At 37.3% G+C, this 13,781-nt stretch overlaps 1 protein-coding gene across 2 annotated transcripts in view; it reads left to right on the top strand.

Annotated features, from left to right (window-relative positions):
• The window catches only part of LY75 (lymphocyte antigen 75), a 128,546-nt gene that overhangs the window by 58,291 nt on the left and 56,474 nt on the right, over positions 1 to 13,781 (top strand). For both annotated transcript variants that reach the window (XM_064586600.1, XM_064586599.1), the window contains exons 24-28: positions 4,172 to 4,301; positions 5,419 to 5,645; positions 8,624 to 8,789; positions 10,276 to 10,443; positions 12,070 to 12,186. In XM_064586600.1, coding sequence (XP_064442670.1) covers positions 4,172 to 4,301; positions 5,419 to 5,645; positions 8,624 to 8,789; positions 10,276 to 10,443; positions 12,070 to 12,186 — 808 coding nt within the window. The remainder of the gene's footprint in view (positions 1 to 4,171; positions 4,302 to 5,418; positions 5,646 to 8,623; positions 8,790 to 10,275; positions 10,444 to 12,069; positions 12,187 to 13,781) is intronic.

The following is a 13,781-nucleotide window of genomic DNA, read 5'->3' as shown; positions in this document are numbered from 1 at the left end:
AATGAATGGGTCAACCAGGAAATTAAAGAAGAATTAAAAAAAATCATGGAAACAAATGAAAATGAAAAAACAACTGTTTAAAATCTTTGGGAGGCAGCAAAGGCGGTCCTAAGAGGAAAGTATATAGCAAAACAAGCCTTTCTCAAGAAACAGGAAAGGTCTCAAATACACAACCTAACCCTACACCTGAAGGAGCTGGAGAAAGAACAGCAAATAAAGCCTAAACCCAGCAGGATAAGAGAAATAATAAAGATCAGAGCAGAAACCAATGAAATAGAAACCAAAAGAACAGTAGAACAGATCAACGAAACTAGGAGCTGGTTCTTTGAAAGAATTAAAAAGATGGATAAACCCCTGGCCAGACTTACCAAAAAGAAAAGAGAAGGGACCCAAATAAAATCACGAATGAAAAAGGAGAGATCACAACCAACAGCAAAGAAATACAAACAATTATAAGAACATATTATGAGCAACTATATGCCAGCAAATTAGACAATCTGGAAGAAATGGATGCATTCCTAGAGATGTATAAACTACCAAAACTGAACCAGGAAGAGATAGAAAACCTGAACAGACCCATAACCAGTAAGGAAGTTGAAGCAGTAATCAAAAATCTCCCAACAAACAAGAGCCCAGGGCCAGATGGCTTCCCAGGGGAATTCTACCAAACATTTAAAGAACAATTAATACCTATTCTTCTGAAACTGTTCCAAAAAATAGAAATGGAAGGATAACTTCCAAACTCATTTTATGAGACCAGCATTACCTTGATCCCAAAACCAGACAAAGACCTCATCAAAAAGGAGAATTACAGACCAATATCCTTGATGAACATGGATGCAAAAATTCTCACTAAAATACTAGCCAATAGGATCCAATAGTACATTCAAAGGATTATTCACCACAACCGAGTGGGATTTATTCCTGGGCTGCAAGGGTGGTTCGACATCCGCAAATAAATTTGATACAATACATTAATAAAAGAAAGAACAAGAACCATATGATCCTCTCAATAGATGCAGAAAAAGCATTTGACAAAGTACAGCATCCTTTCTTGATTAAAACTCTTCAGAGTGTCGGGATAGAGGGTACATACCTCAATATCATAAAAGCCATCTATGAAAAACCCACAGCGAACATCATTCTCAATGGGGAAAAACTGAGAGCTTTTCCCCTAAGGTCGGGAACAACGGCAGGGATGTCCACTAGCACCACTGCTATTCAACATAGTACTAGAAGTCCAAGCCACAGCAATCAGACAACAAAAAGAAATAAAAGGCATCCGAATTGTCAAAGAAGAAGTCAAACTCTCACGCTTTGCAGATGATATGGTACTTTATGTGGAAAACCCAAAAGACTCCACCCCAAAACTGCTAGAACTCATACAGGAATTCAGTAAAGTGGCAGGATATAAAATCAATCCACAGAAATCAGCGGCATTTCTATACACCAACAACAAGACAGAAGAAAGAGAAATTAAGGAGTCAATCCCATTTACAGTTGCACCCAAAACCGTAAGATACCTAGGAATAAATCTAACCAAAGAGGCAAAGAATCTGTACTCAGAAAACTATAAAATACTCATGAAAAAAATTGAGGAAGACACAAAGAAATGGAAAAATGTTCCATGCTCATTGATTGGAAGAACAAAGATTGTGAAAATGTCTATGCTACCTTGAGCAATCTACACATTTAAGGCAATCCCTATCAAAATACCATCAACTTTTTTCAAAGAAATGGAACAAATAATCATAAAATTTGTATGGAACCAGAAAAGACCCCGAATAACCAGAGGAATGTTGAAAAAGAAAAACAAAGCTGGTGGCATCACAATTCCGGACTTCAAGTTCTATTACAAAGCTGTCATCATCAAGACAGTATGGTACTGGCACAAAAACCGACACATAGATCAGTGGAACAGAATCGAGAGCCCAGAAATGGACCCTCAACTCTATGGTCAACTAATCTTCGACAAAGCAGGAAAGAATGTCCAATGGAAAAAAGACAGTCTCAGGAAGCCTGGGTGGCTCAGATAGTTAAGCGTCTGCCTTTGGCTCAGGTCATGATCCCAGGGTCCTGGAATCGATCCCCACATCGGGCTCCTGGCTCAGCGGGGAGCCTGCTTCTCTATCTCCCTCTGCCTCTCTCCCTGCTCATGCTTTCTCTCTCTCTCTCTCTCTCTCTCTCTCTCTCTCTGTATTTCTGTCTCAAATGAATAAATAAAATCTTAAAAAAAAAAAACTAGAAAAAAGTCTCTTCAACAAATGGTGTTGGGAAAATTGGACAGCCACATGCAGAAGAATGAAACTGGACCATTTCCTTACACCACACACAATAATAGACTCAAAATGGATGAAAGACCTAAATGTGAGACAGGAGTCCATCAAAATCCTAAAGGAGAACGCAGGCAGCAACCTCTTTGACCTCAGCCACAGCAACTTCTTCCTAGAAACATTGCCAAAGGCAAGGGAAGCAAGGGCAAAAATGAACTATTGGGACTTCATCAAGATAAAAAGCTTTTGCACAGCAAAGGAAACAGTCAACAAAACCAAAAGACAGCCAACAGAATGGGAGAAGATATTTGCAAATGCCATATCAGATAAAGGCTAGTATCCAAAATCTATAAAGAATTTATCAAACTCAACACCCAAAGAACAAATAATCGAAACAAGAAATGGGCAGAAGACATGAACAGACATTTCTGCAAAGAAGACATCCAAATGGCCAACAGACACATGCAAAAGTGTTCAACATCGCTCAGCATCAGGGAAATCCAAATCAAAACCTCAATGAGATACCACCTCACACCAGTCAGAATGGCTAAAATTAACAAGTCAGGAAATGACAGATGTTGGTGGGGATGGAGAAAGGGGAACCCTCCTACACTGTTGGCGGGATTGAAAGCTGGTGCAGCCACTCTGGAAAACAGTATGGAGGTTCCTCAAAAAGTTGAAAATAGAGCTACCGTACAACCCAGCAATTTCACTACTGGGTATTTACCCCGAAGATACAAATGTAGTGATCTGAAGGGGTATGTGCACCCCAATGTTTATAGCAGCAATGTCCACAGTAGCCAAACTATGGAAAGAGCCAAAATGTCCATCAACAGATGAAGGGATAAAGAAGATATACAATGGAATGGATAAAGTATATATACAATGGAATATTTGCAGCCATCAAAAAAAAATCTTGCCATTTGCAATGACGTGGATGGGACTAGAGGGTATTATGCTAAGCGAAAGAAGTCAATCAGAGAAAGACATGTATCATATGATCTCACTGATATGAGGAATTCTTAGTCTCAGGAAACAAACTGACAGATGGTAGTTACACTTGGGGTGGGCATAGCATAACAACATATAGAGAAGCTGAATCACTATGTTGTATACCTGAAACTAATGTAACATTGTGTGTCAACTATACTCAAATAAAAAACTTAATAATAATAGGAATACATATTTAGCTCTATAAAAACTTTTACTCATTTCCCTTGTGATAGTCCTCATATTATTCTTAACTATAATTATTTTGTTTCATTTTTGGTTCAATGTTTATTGTGTAGCATGTATGTATGTGTTTTTTAAAAAATCTGTAGCTCCTAAGATAAGCTTGTCTTATTTTTCTAAGTGTGTGATATGTTTCAAACATACAAAAAATATAGGAACGCTATACTTTGAGTAAATTTTATATCTAGTATTACTGATTTGTGGTCAGAGAATGAAATCTAAATAGATACTTTTATTTATGGTTGTCTTTATAGTGACTAGTATAGGATCAAAGCTTTAAGGTGAGTTCTCTATTGTGTAGTATTTACAGCTTGTCATCATAAAACTTTTATAAACATCTAATAGATTGAATTAATAATCATTACCTTTTTGCTTTGACATGTGAAGAATGATAGCAGAGTGTTACTTTTACCAGTTTTTCTTTATCTGTTTGCAATTTATATTTAATAATATTGCCATTGTTTTGTTTTATAATTTCCAAAGTTAGTTGCCCTTTGCCCATACTTTGGAAATTTTTGAGAGTTTTCTTGTGATTTCACGGTAAGCTCTTTAATGGAATTTTTTATAGGAAGAAAAATCCGATTTGGAATATAAAGTTCTCCTGCTAGGATCTTCAGACAGTTATAGTTTCATGATTGTTTGTACATGTTTGCCTTTTTGTTTAGATTTTTGAAGAAGAGTCCCAATACGACTGTGCTTTAATACTCAACCTCCAAAAGTCACCTTATACTGGGACATGGAATTTCACTTCCTGTAGTGAACGCCACACTCTGTCTCTCTGTCAGAAATATTCAGGTATAAATTATTATGTAGGTAACTATGGTACTTTATGCTGTTAGATATATACAGTATTTTTCACAAAAAATCTTATAAATGAATTTATATTAATTTGTAAACATAGCTTCCCTAAAATTTCAACATGGCTAAATCCATATTGGTTCAGTGAGTCAGATTATCTCAAAAGGAGTGTGATTTTTTTCAATTATCATTGGTTTACTTAATTAAATACCAAAATTAAGTATCAGTTGGAATTTAATAGGAGTTGCCTAATTATAGTAAGTTATGGTTGTTTTTTCTACTCTGACATTTTTCAGTTATTTGTTTCCTGGAGAAAGGAGAAAAAGTGTAATGTTTTTAATTGACTTTGGTAAACATTCACACTTAAGTTTATCACACACACACACACACATAAAGGTGTGAAGCATTATAAATGGATCACTGTGTATACCTTACTGTAACCCAAATAAAAATAAAATGTGCACTTAAAAATAAGAATCATCCATATTTTCAAAAAGATATTTTTAGAAGGTAGTACACTGTTTTCATTGATTACAATGTTTTTAACAAATGATTAAAAAGAAAAAACCTTTGTCATGTAACGAGAACCTCAAGTAGATAATCCATGTACTTCTAAAGAAATTTTTGTTAAACTATGCTCATTTGTCTCATACTGTTTAGGAACTGCTTTATTCAGAAAAAGTACTGTAAAGCAATAGTTCAGTACGGCCTCTTGTGGGTTGTTTTGTACATTTCTTTCATTGGAGCTCTCCCAGATGAAAACTTTGTAAGGGAACACCTAACACTTTCTCTTGTTGAAGGAGTTTAAACAAAGGAGGTATTTGACACCAACCTGAAATGGTAATCTTATCGAAAGCTACTTTTACTTACAGCTTTTTTTCCTTCCTAAATCAGATCAACAAAAACAGAATTTTGTTCTAATTTTAGAAAACAAATTTTGTGGCTCACACATATTACCTAAGGTACACAGCAAGACATACCTAGTTCTCCTAACCAAAATCTAAAATAAATGAATAGATTAGTAATATCTGAAGTACTCATTGTGGAGAAACTTGAAGATCAACGTCCCATGACTTGCCGGGTGGGTGATTTTTTGGTTTTTTTTTACACGCAGAAGTTGAAAGCAAACAGACCTTGCAGAATACTTCAGACACAGTAAAGTATCTAAATAATCTGTACAAAATCATCCTGAAGAATATGACTTGGTTTGATGCTCTAAGGGAGTGTCAGAAAGATAACATGCAGCTGGTGAGCATCACAGACCCTTATCAGCAGGCATTCCTAACTGTACAAGCAGTTCTTCATAACTCTCCTTTATGGATTGGACTCTCCAGTCAAGACGTAAGTTTTCAGTCCCAACTGCCTGGATTGGGTGATGGAATGTGAAATTTTTGTTGCACACAGCATTTCTCATATCAGACTAAAAGAACCTGGAGATTGTAAAATCTTACTCCAGTGAATAAGTGGATTGAAAGGACAAGTGAGATTGAAAGGACATTATTCCCTTCATGAAGTGTGTAATTTTTAGTGGCCATCATCTTTCTACTGTTGAAAGATCTGGTGCTTTATCGTTTAGATGAAGAAAAAGTTCTAGTGGACATATGTAGCTGATCACTTCTTTTTATTCTAGTTAAAGACTGAGTGGGACTCAGGAACTGCTATGTCTCCCCAGCCAATGAAAAGAAGAGAGGAAGAAAAGAATTCAAAAACCAAATAGGGTTGAGTCAGGGTGGGGGGTGGGGGGGCAGAGCCCAGAGAGAGAGGGAGAGAGAGAATCCCAGGCAGGCTCCACACCCAGTAGAGCCTAATATAGGGCTCCATCTCACAACACTAAGATCATGACCTGAGAGGAAATCAAGAGTCAGACGCTCAACTGACTGAGCCACCCAGGTGCCCCTATAGTAAATTTTTTAAAAAGAAAATTTAAATCATTTGTAATCCCAGTACCTAGTAATAAATATGATTTAATAATTTGGTATATATCTCTCAAGGTTTTTTTCTATGTACACGTATATTTTTAAGACCTTTGGGATCATACCATTTTTTAACTTTTTTTTTCACCACTTAAGGATTTTGATCTTGTTTCTTATCCTATTTTCTTTTTTTTTTTTTAAGATTTTATTTATTTATTTGAGAGAGAGAGTGAGTGAAAGAGAGCAGAGCACAAGCCAGGGGGAGAGGGAGAGGGAGGAGCAAACTCCCTGCTGAGCAAGGAGCCCAATGCAGGACTCGATCCCAGAACCCCGGGAACATGACCTGAGCTGAAGGCAGGCGCTCAACTGACTGAGCCACTCAGGCACCCTCTTATCCTATTTTCAATCTTCACCTATGTTTCTCTTTTTCCTTTCACTCTTTAACAGGTTTATTACATATCTGCATAAACTGCCTTAAATCTTTGGAACATGATATAAATAATCAAAACTTTACATTGAAAGCAATGGAAGGGTGTTGAAAGATTTTAAACATGGTAGTAACAATAACAGATTTTTACTTAAGAAAAATTATATTGGCAGAGGATGGGTGAGGAAGTGAGGGATCTAGAGCTTTCTTGTAGAAATGCATGCAGGAGCTGATGTTGGCCTGAACTAAGGCCTGTGGCAGTTCTGGGTTATATAAAATCCAGAGTGTGGCTGTGGCAGCTGGTCTCTTAAGTAGGTAGAACTGGAAGTACATAGAAATAGAGGAAGTCAAGAAGGCTGGGGAACTGGTGAGTCATCCACATGAACATGAATGTCCATAAGTCAAAGGTAGGACCAGGAGGACGAGCAAGACATGGGGCATCACCTTAGTAAATGTCAGGGAGAAACAAGGAGGCCAAGTCTTAAGTGAATGTCAGAAAGAGGCAAGGAATCTGGGAGTTGGCATAAACTTTAAAGGAATGACTAAAGGAGATAAAAATACCTATTATTCCATTCTCATAGCCCTGTGGTATCTGAGAATGGAAAAATAAACAGCCTTCCCTTGTGGGTGTTGAAAGGACATTATTCCCTTAGAAAAGCTATGTTTTAATTAAGATCAATTAAGGTCAAGAATTTAGTAAAGAGATACTTACAGTCTTAATAAAGAGAGAGGGTATTCAGCAAAGAGGGTGCAGGGATTTATCTACAAGGAATAGAAGTTCCAAAGGCCCCGGTACCTGGGTTAGTTGTGAGTGCAGCAAAGGTGAAGGAATCCAGGGTGATACCAAGTACAAGCAACATCACTTGGCCAAAGGTCCTCATTGGAGACCCAGGGGCTTAGGGATTAACTGGCCACAAAGTTACAGCTGGAACCCTAGTGGAGAACAGTTTCAGAATGAAACGGTGAACGGTGGTGTTGAAACTTAAACATGTTTGCTATTTATAGTTCACTAAGGATACTGTGTGTGGCCTTTACCCAATATTCCAAATAAACCAGTGATGTAAAATTGCCTTGGGCCTCAGGACAGCTTAGTTCATTGGGTCAGTATATAAGGCCTGGTGCTTTGGGAGTGCCATGGGGAAGGGCAAACAGGTCTGTACCCCACAATCTATCCCCTGGACTCTGTACCTCTCTCAAGATAGGTGGGTGGTCAGGCCCTTGTCAGGATGTAAAGACGGACGGATGTTCACAGACTTTTAGTGCACAATAGAATAGAGTGAATGAGGAAGCTTCATCATAAAGACAAGTGTAAAATCAGCAGTGTGAGATGCACAAGGCCTGAGTGAGGGTTGAGAGGAAGGGAGCTAACATTTATGTAGCTCTTCCTGTGTACCAGCTGGCCATTATGTTACACATTACCCCACTAATTCCAGCCCTGAGGTTAAGTGTCACATCCATTTAATAGCTGAGGGGATGGAAACTTGGCAAGGTAAACTCAAATCAAAAACTAATACATGACTGAACCAGAACTCCAAACTAGATATGCTTAGTGTCAGAGCGCATGTTCTTTCCACTACTTCATGTTGTTTCTCTGACTTCCAACAACCCACAGTTCCAATTATGTGTGAGGTAGCCCAGTGTAATGGCTCAGACCATAGACTCTAGCGTCTGATGGCCTGGAGTAGAATCCCAGCACTGCAGTATATATTCTATGGGACTTGGCACACATTACATGCCTTCAGTTTCTCATCTGTGAAGTGGATACAATAGTTCCTATCTAATATGGTTGTTACGAAGATTAAGTAAGTTAATATCTGCAAAGCACTTACAGCCCTGCCTGGCGCATGGTAAGTGCTATGTAACTGTGTGTTAAATATAAGGTAAAATTAAAAGTCGTTAGATTGACTACAAGGGACAAAATAATACAAAAGGGATAACATGATGTATTGCCACTTGACATGTATTTCTGCTGCTTACAGGATGAACTCAACTTTGGTTGGTCAGATGGGAAGCGTGTTCAATTTAGTCGCTGGGCTGAAAATAATGGGCAACTTGAAGACTGTGTAATATTAGACACTGATGGATTCTGGAAAACATCTGATTGTGATCATATGCAACCAGGTGTTATTTGCTACTATCCAGGAAGTATGCTAATTTTAAATATTTTAATTCTTAAATTATTATCAGTCTCATGAATAGTGAGATTTATGGGGAGTAGTTTTGTAAAATTTTTGTAATTTTTTGGTTTTGAAATTATAATCATGTCCTTTTTTACAACAAAATTTGTTGTGAAAATTTGTATTCAGGTAGAATTACTATATTTTAGGTACTTTGTCATTGATTTGTTATTTTAGACATGTTGTATCTTTATTTTTGTCAGCTGACAGTGGTACTTGACCTTTCAGTTTTAAGTTCCTATTAGCCTCATTTTGTATATATTTTGTGTTTATATTCTATAGGAAACTCTATTTGTGGGAATTTTTTTGGTAATTCTTATCAACAACTACTGTTTCTTTTTAAGAGCCACCGTTAAGATTCATTTGTTTGTAAGTAACAGTAATCAGCTCAAGCTAGCTTAAGCCAAAAGGGAAATTTAGATCCTCAAAAATGGGGATATAGCTGAGCTTCATGAGAATGGGAATAAGAAACTGAATGGAATCAGGAACCCAGGATACTATCTCCCACCTATCCCTTCTGTTTCTCTCTATGGATTTGCACTCTTCTTTTTATATACTTTCTGCTTCTCTCTGCACATGGTGAAACATGGCAGCTCTGTAGTTTTCAATAATAGCTGTAACTGGAGATGAATTGACTATCCCTGAATTCCAAATTCTTAGAGAGAATCTGATGTACCCTACTGAGTAAGGTACGCGATCTCTAGCCTAGTCAGAGGAAAGCGGTTTTACAACTGCCAGGGGCCCACGTTTTTGCATTTGCAGTAGAAAGAAGATACAGCTACTTTCCAGACAAAGGGAGTTGTGAGCTGGGAGAGATTCTGAATGGTCTCTACTGCATATTAAATCTGCTTGATTGGCTTTGAGTAGAGCATATCTATATTTGGATCTTCTTAAATGTATGGCTTTTTCATAAAATTTTTTAAAAAGCCAGATTTTCTAGATGTCAGATTTTCAACTATTTCTGTTTGCTTTCATTAAAGCAACAACTTAGAACATTACGTATTTCATTAAAATGTACCTTTAAAAAATAAATAAAAAATAAGATGTACCTGTCAAATTAGAGAAGATATCAGTAACCAGAAACTTAAAGATGAGTTCCCAAAGTTATAGTTAGGTGCCCATTATTAATATCTTTGTATCGTCTCTGAGGTCACCCCTGTATTTCAGGTTTGGTGATATAGGAAGACAGAAACTACATTTAACCTAATAGCGTCTCATGTTTTATATTCTCCCACTCACTCCACAGCAGGGGAAAGAAATTGTGTTAAATAAATTCCTTCCTACAGAAACCCAGTTAAGAGGTCACATTATATTTGAGTATAAACAGAACAAGCATCATTAAGCTATTATTAATTGGCTTCCTGAATATTCCCTACAAATCAAGCCTAATTACCATGAACGGGATTTAACATTTATGTCTAAAGTTAGAATTCATACCGTTGTCTTTTTTTTAGACGATACTGAAAAAGAGGTCAAAGCACTTGACAATGTTCAGTGTCCATCTCCTGTTCTATTTACTCCATGGATACCATTTCAGAACTCTTGCTACAATTTTATAATAGCAAAGACTGAATATACGGCAACATCACCAGATGAAGTTCATTCTAAATGCCAGAAAATGAGTAAGTATCTTATGTGGCCATTATGTATATGTTCATTAAAAAACAAATCTCACCTGAGGTGTGTTATAAATATTTCTAATTAGCACTAGATCTCAAAAATATTCATCTCCTAATTTCTACATTGTCAACAAAAAAAGGATTAAAATTTTGTTTAGTTAAAATGGAGAATATAAGAGTTAGTTCTTTACCCATCCATTAGAGAGCTAGTCTGTCTTTACATGTATAAACAAAATGAGTTCTACTTACAAAGGAAAAGAAATAACTCTAGCAAGCAGAGAACTGGATGTTAAACCAAGTTAGACTGTGGGCAAAGTGAAAATAGGTGAATTTGGGTGGTCAAAAGCTCACATAAGTGGTCAAAAGCCAGATAAGTAGTCAAAAGCAAAGAAGCAGCTCTGCTTAAAAGAAGTGCATATTTCACACTTTCAGCTCTTAGGACTCTTCAGATATTCCCTATGAGATCCACGGAGGATTTGTGACTTCTGAACAATGGACCTGTGAACCGTGGGAAGTTCCTATGGAAAATATCAAACCATTATTCCCAAAAGTGTGCTGTTTAGAAACTAGTCTTGAGAGATAGTCTACAAAAAGGGTCCTTAGAAAAAGAACAAGGTTGAGAAATACTATACACCACGGCTTCCTATTAGACGTTATCAAGTGTACGTCAGCATATACTTTAAAAATTATTGCCATAAATGAACTAGTTTAACTTTGTTTAACCAATGTTGGACACTTTTATCCATCTAGTCTTTTTCTGAGAAACTCCTGCTAATTTCCTGAGGAACACCTTTGGGAAATATTAAACTTTTTTAACCCTAATATAGTGATCTCTAAGGAAAAGGAAGATCTATCATATAGACCATCCAAGAAGTTTTGTTTATTATAGTCTTTGGCAGTGTATCATTAATATGGCTAAATTTGTACCAATTCAAAATAAGCTTTAAATGGGGAAAAGTGAAGTGAATCAATGTTTTAAATTCTCCACTCAGCTGCTAGTTTTACACTATTGTTTAAGACCAAATTTAACATCAAGATGTTTGGGGTACCTGGGTGGCTCAGTTGCTTAAGCATCTGACTCCTGATTTGGGCTCAGGTCATGGTTTCAGGGTCGTGAGATCTGTGAAGGGCTAAGCGTGGAGCCTGCTTAAGATTCTCTCTCTTCCTCTCTCCCTCCCCTCCCATGTGCTATCTCTCTCAAAATAAATAAAATAAAATAACATCAAAATGTTTGAAAACTTCTTTATCTATTCATTTTAGTACAATGAGATAGTTTTTAAAAAAAGATTTATTTATTCATTTGAGAGAAAGAGAGAGAGCTTAAGCAGGGGGAAGGGGCAGAGGGAGAGAATCTCAAGCAGACTCCCTACTGAGCACAGAGTCCTATGTGGAGCTGGATCTCATGACCCTGAGATCATGACCTGAGCTGAACCAGGAGTTGGGTGCTCAACTGACTGACCCACCTAGGAGCCCCAGGACAATGAGATAGTTTTAATTTACATGTCTGTCTTATTTTCCAGTATTGTTTTAGAGTTTATTAAGCTGGGAAATAAAATTTTCTAAATCTATCAAAATAAAGTGTTCTAGATAAGTAATTATTAAAATTATCGACTATTTTTTATTTAACAGATCCAAAATCACATGTTCTGAGTATTCGAGATGAAAAAGAGAATAACTTCGTTCTGGAGCAACTTCTGCACTTCAGTAATATGGCTTCATGGGTCATGTTAGGTATAACTTATGAAAGTAAGTTGTAAATCTACTGATTTTCTCTATTTGTATTCATACCTCATTATGAACTACTTGTTTACCAACCTACAAAAATATAGTTCTTCAAAGTGTATGTTTACCAATATACAAAATTATAATTATGCACTTAGCAGAACTTATATAAATACCAGACAATTTTTGTATCTCAAATCTGCCATTAAAATGCCTTTACCACCAAGGTTAGAGTTATCTGGTGGAAAATAATTTCCTTTCTCCACTATCTCTCCTACCAATTCAAGACTAACAAAAAATGACCACGCTGCCATAGAAATCTTCAATATTTTCCTTATATCTCTACTATGTATATGGGATGAGTGAGAATGGAATTATACTTCTATTAATGTTGCACCTTTGGATTTACAGCATTGGCTTGGAGTATGCATTAGAAAAATGAGAAACAGTCTGACAATGAGATAGAATATTCGAAATTGGGACTAAATGCCACAAGTCCAGGGTATAATTGCTATGAAATTTTTTAAAGATTCATTCATTTATTTTAGAGGGAGAGGAGAGAGAGAGAGCACATGCATGCACACATGGTGGCAGGGGAGGAGCAGAGGAAGAGAATCTCCAGCAGACTCCCTGCTGAGCAGGAGCCCCATACAGAGCACAACCCCACAACCCTGAGAGCATGACTTGAGCTGAAATCAAGAGTTGGCCACCCAACCAACTGAGCTACCCAGGCATTCTGCTATGAAATTTTTTAAAACACAGATTCTTTTTTTTTTTTTTTTAAAGATTTTATTTATTTATTTGAGAGAGAGAGAATGAGAGACAGAGAGCATGAGAGGGAGGAAGGCCGGAGGGAGAAGCAGACTCCCTGCTGAGCAGGGAGCCCGATGCGGGACTCGATCCCGGGACTCCAGGATCATGACCTGAGCCGAAGGCAGTTGCTTAACCAACTGAGCCACCCAGGCGCCCTAAAACACAGATTCTAATAATGGCAGAAATAAGACCAATTTAGAAAAATACTCAGAGATGTCCTGAAAATCATAGAAGTTTTAGAATTAGGAAAAAAGTAACTCTGAGACATCACACATCAAAAGCATACATCTAGCCAAAAAGGGCGGTGGGCCTTACTAAAGGGCACAGGATAATGACAGCCAAAGGCAGAAGCTAAATTACTCAAATATGAACATTTTATTTTATTTTATTTTTAAGATTTTATTTATTTATTTGAGAGAGAGAATGAGACAGAGAGAGAGAGCATGAGAGGGGGGAGTATCAGAGGGAGAAGCAGACTCTCTGCTGAGCAGGGAGTCCGATGCGGGACTCAATCCCGGGACTCCAGGGTCATGACCTGAGCTGAAGGCAGTCGCTTAACCAGCTGAGCCACCCAGGCGCCCAAATATGACCATTTTAAAAATAGCCTTCTTGGGGTGTCTGGGTGGCTTGGTCGGTTAAGCATCTGCCTTCAACTCAGGTCATGATCCCAGAGTCATGGGATTGAGACCCACATCACATCTGGCTCTCTGCTCAGTGGGGAGTCTCCTTCTCCCTCTGCCCTTCCCCCTGCTTGTGCTCTCTCTCTCAAATAAATAAATAAAATCTTTAAAAAAATATATATATAG

Source organism: Mirounga angustirostris, unplaced genomic scaffold (genome assembly GCF_029215605.1).
Source record: "Mirounga angustirostris isolate CCGP_5_RB_7025 unplaced genomic scaffold, mMirAng1.0.hap1 SCAF_3, whole genome shotgun sequence".
Taxonomy (NCBI): domain Eukaryota; kingdom Metazoa; phylum Chordata; class Mammalia; order Carnivora; family Phocidae; genus Mirounga; species Mirounga angustirostris.
This window is presented reverse-complemented; position numbering and strand designations above follow the sequence as displayed.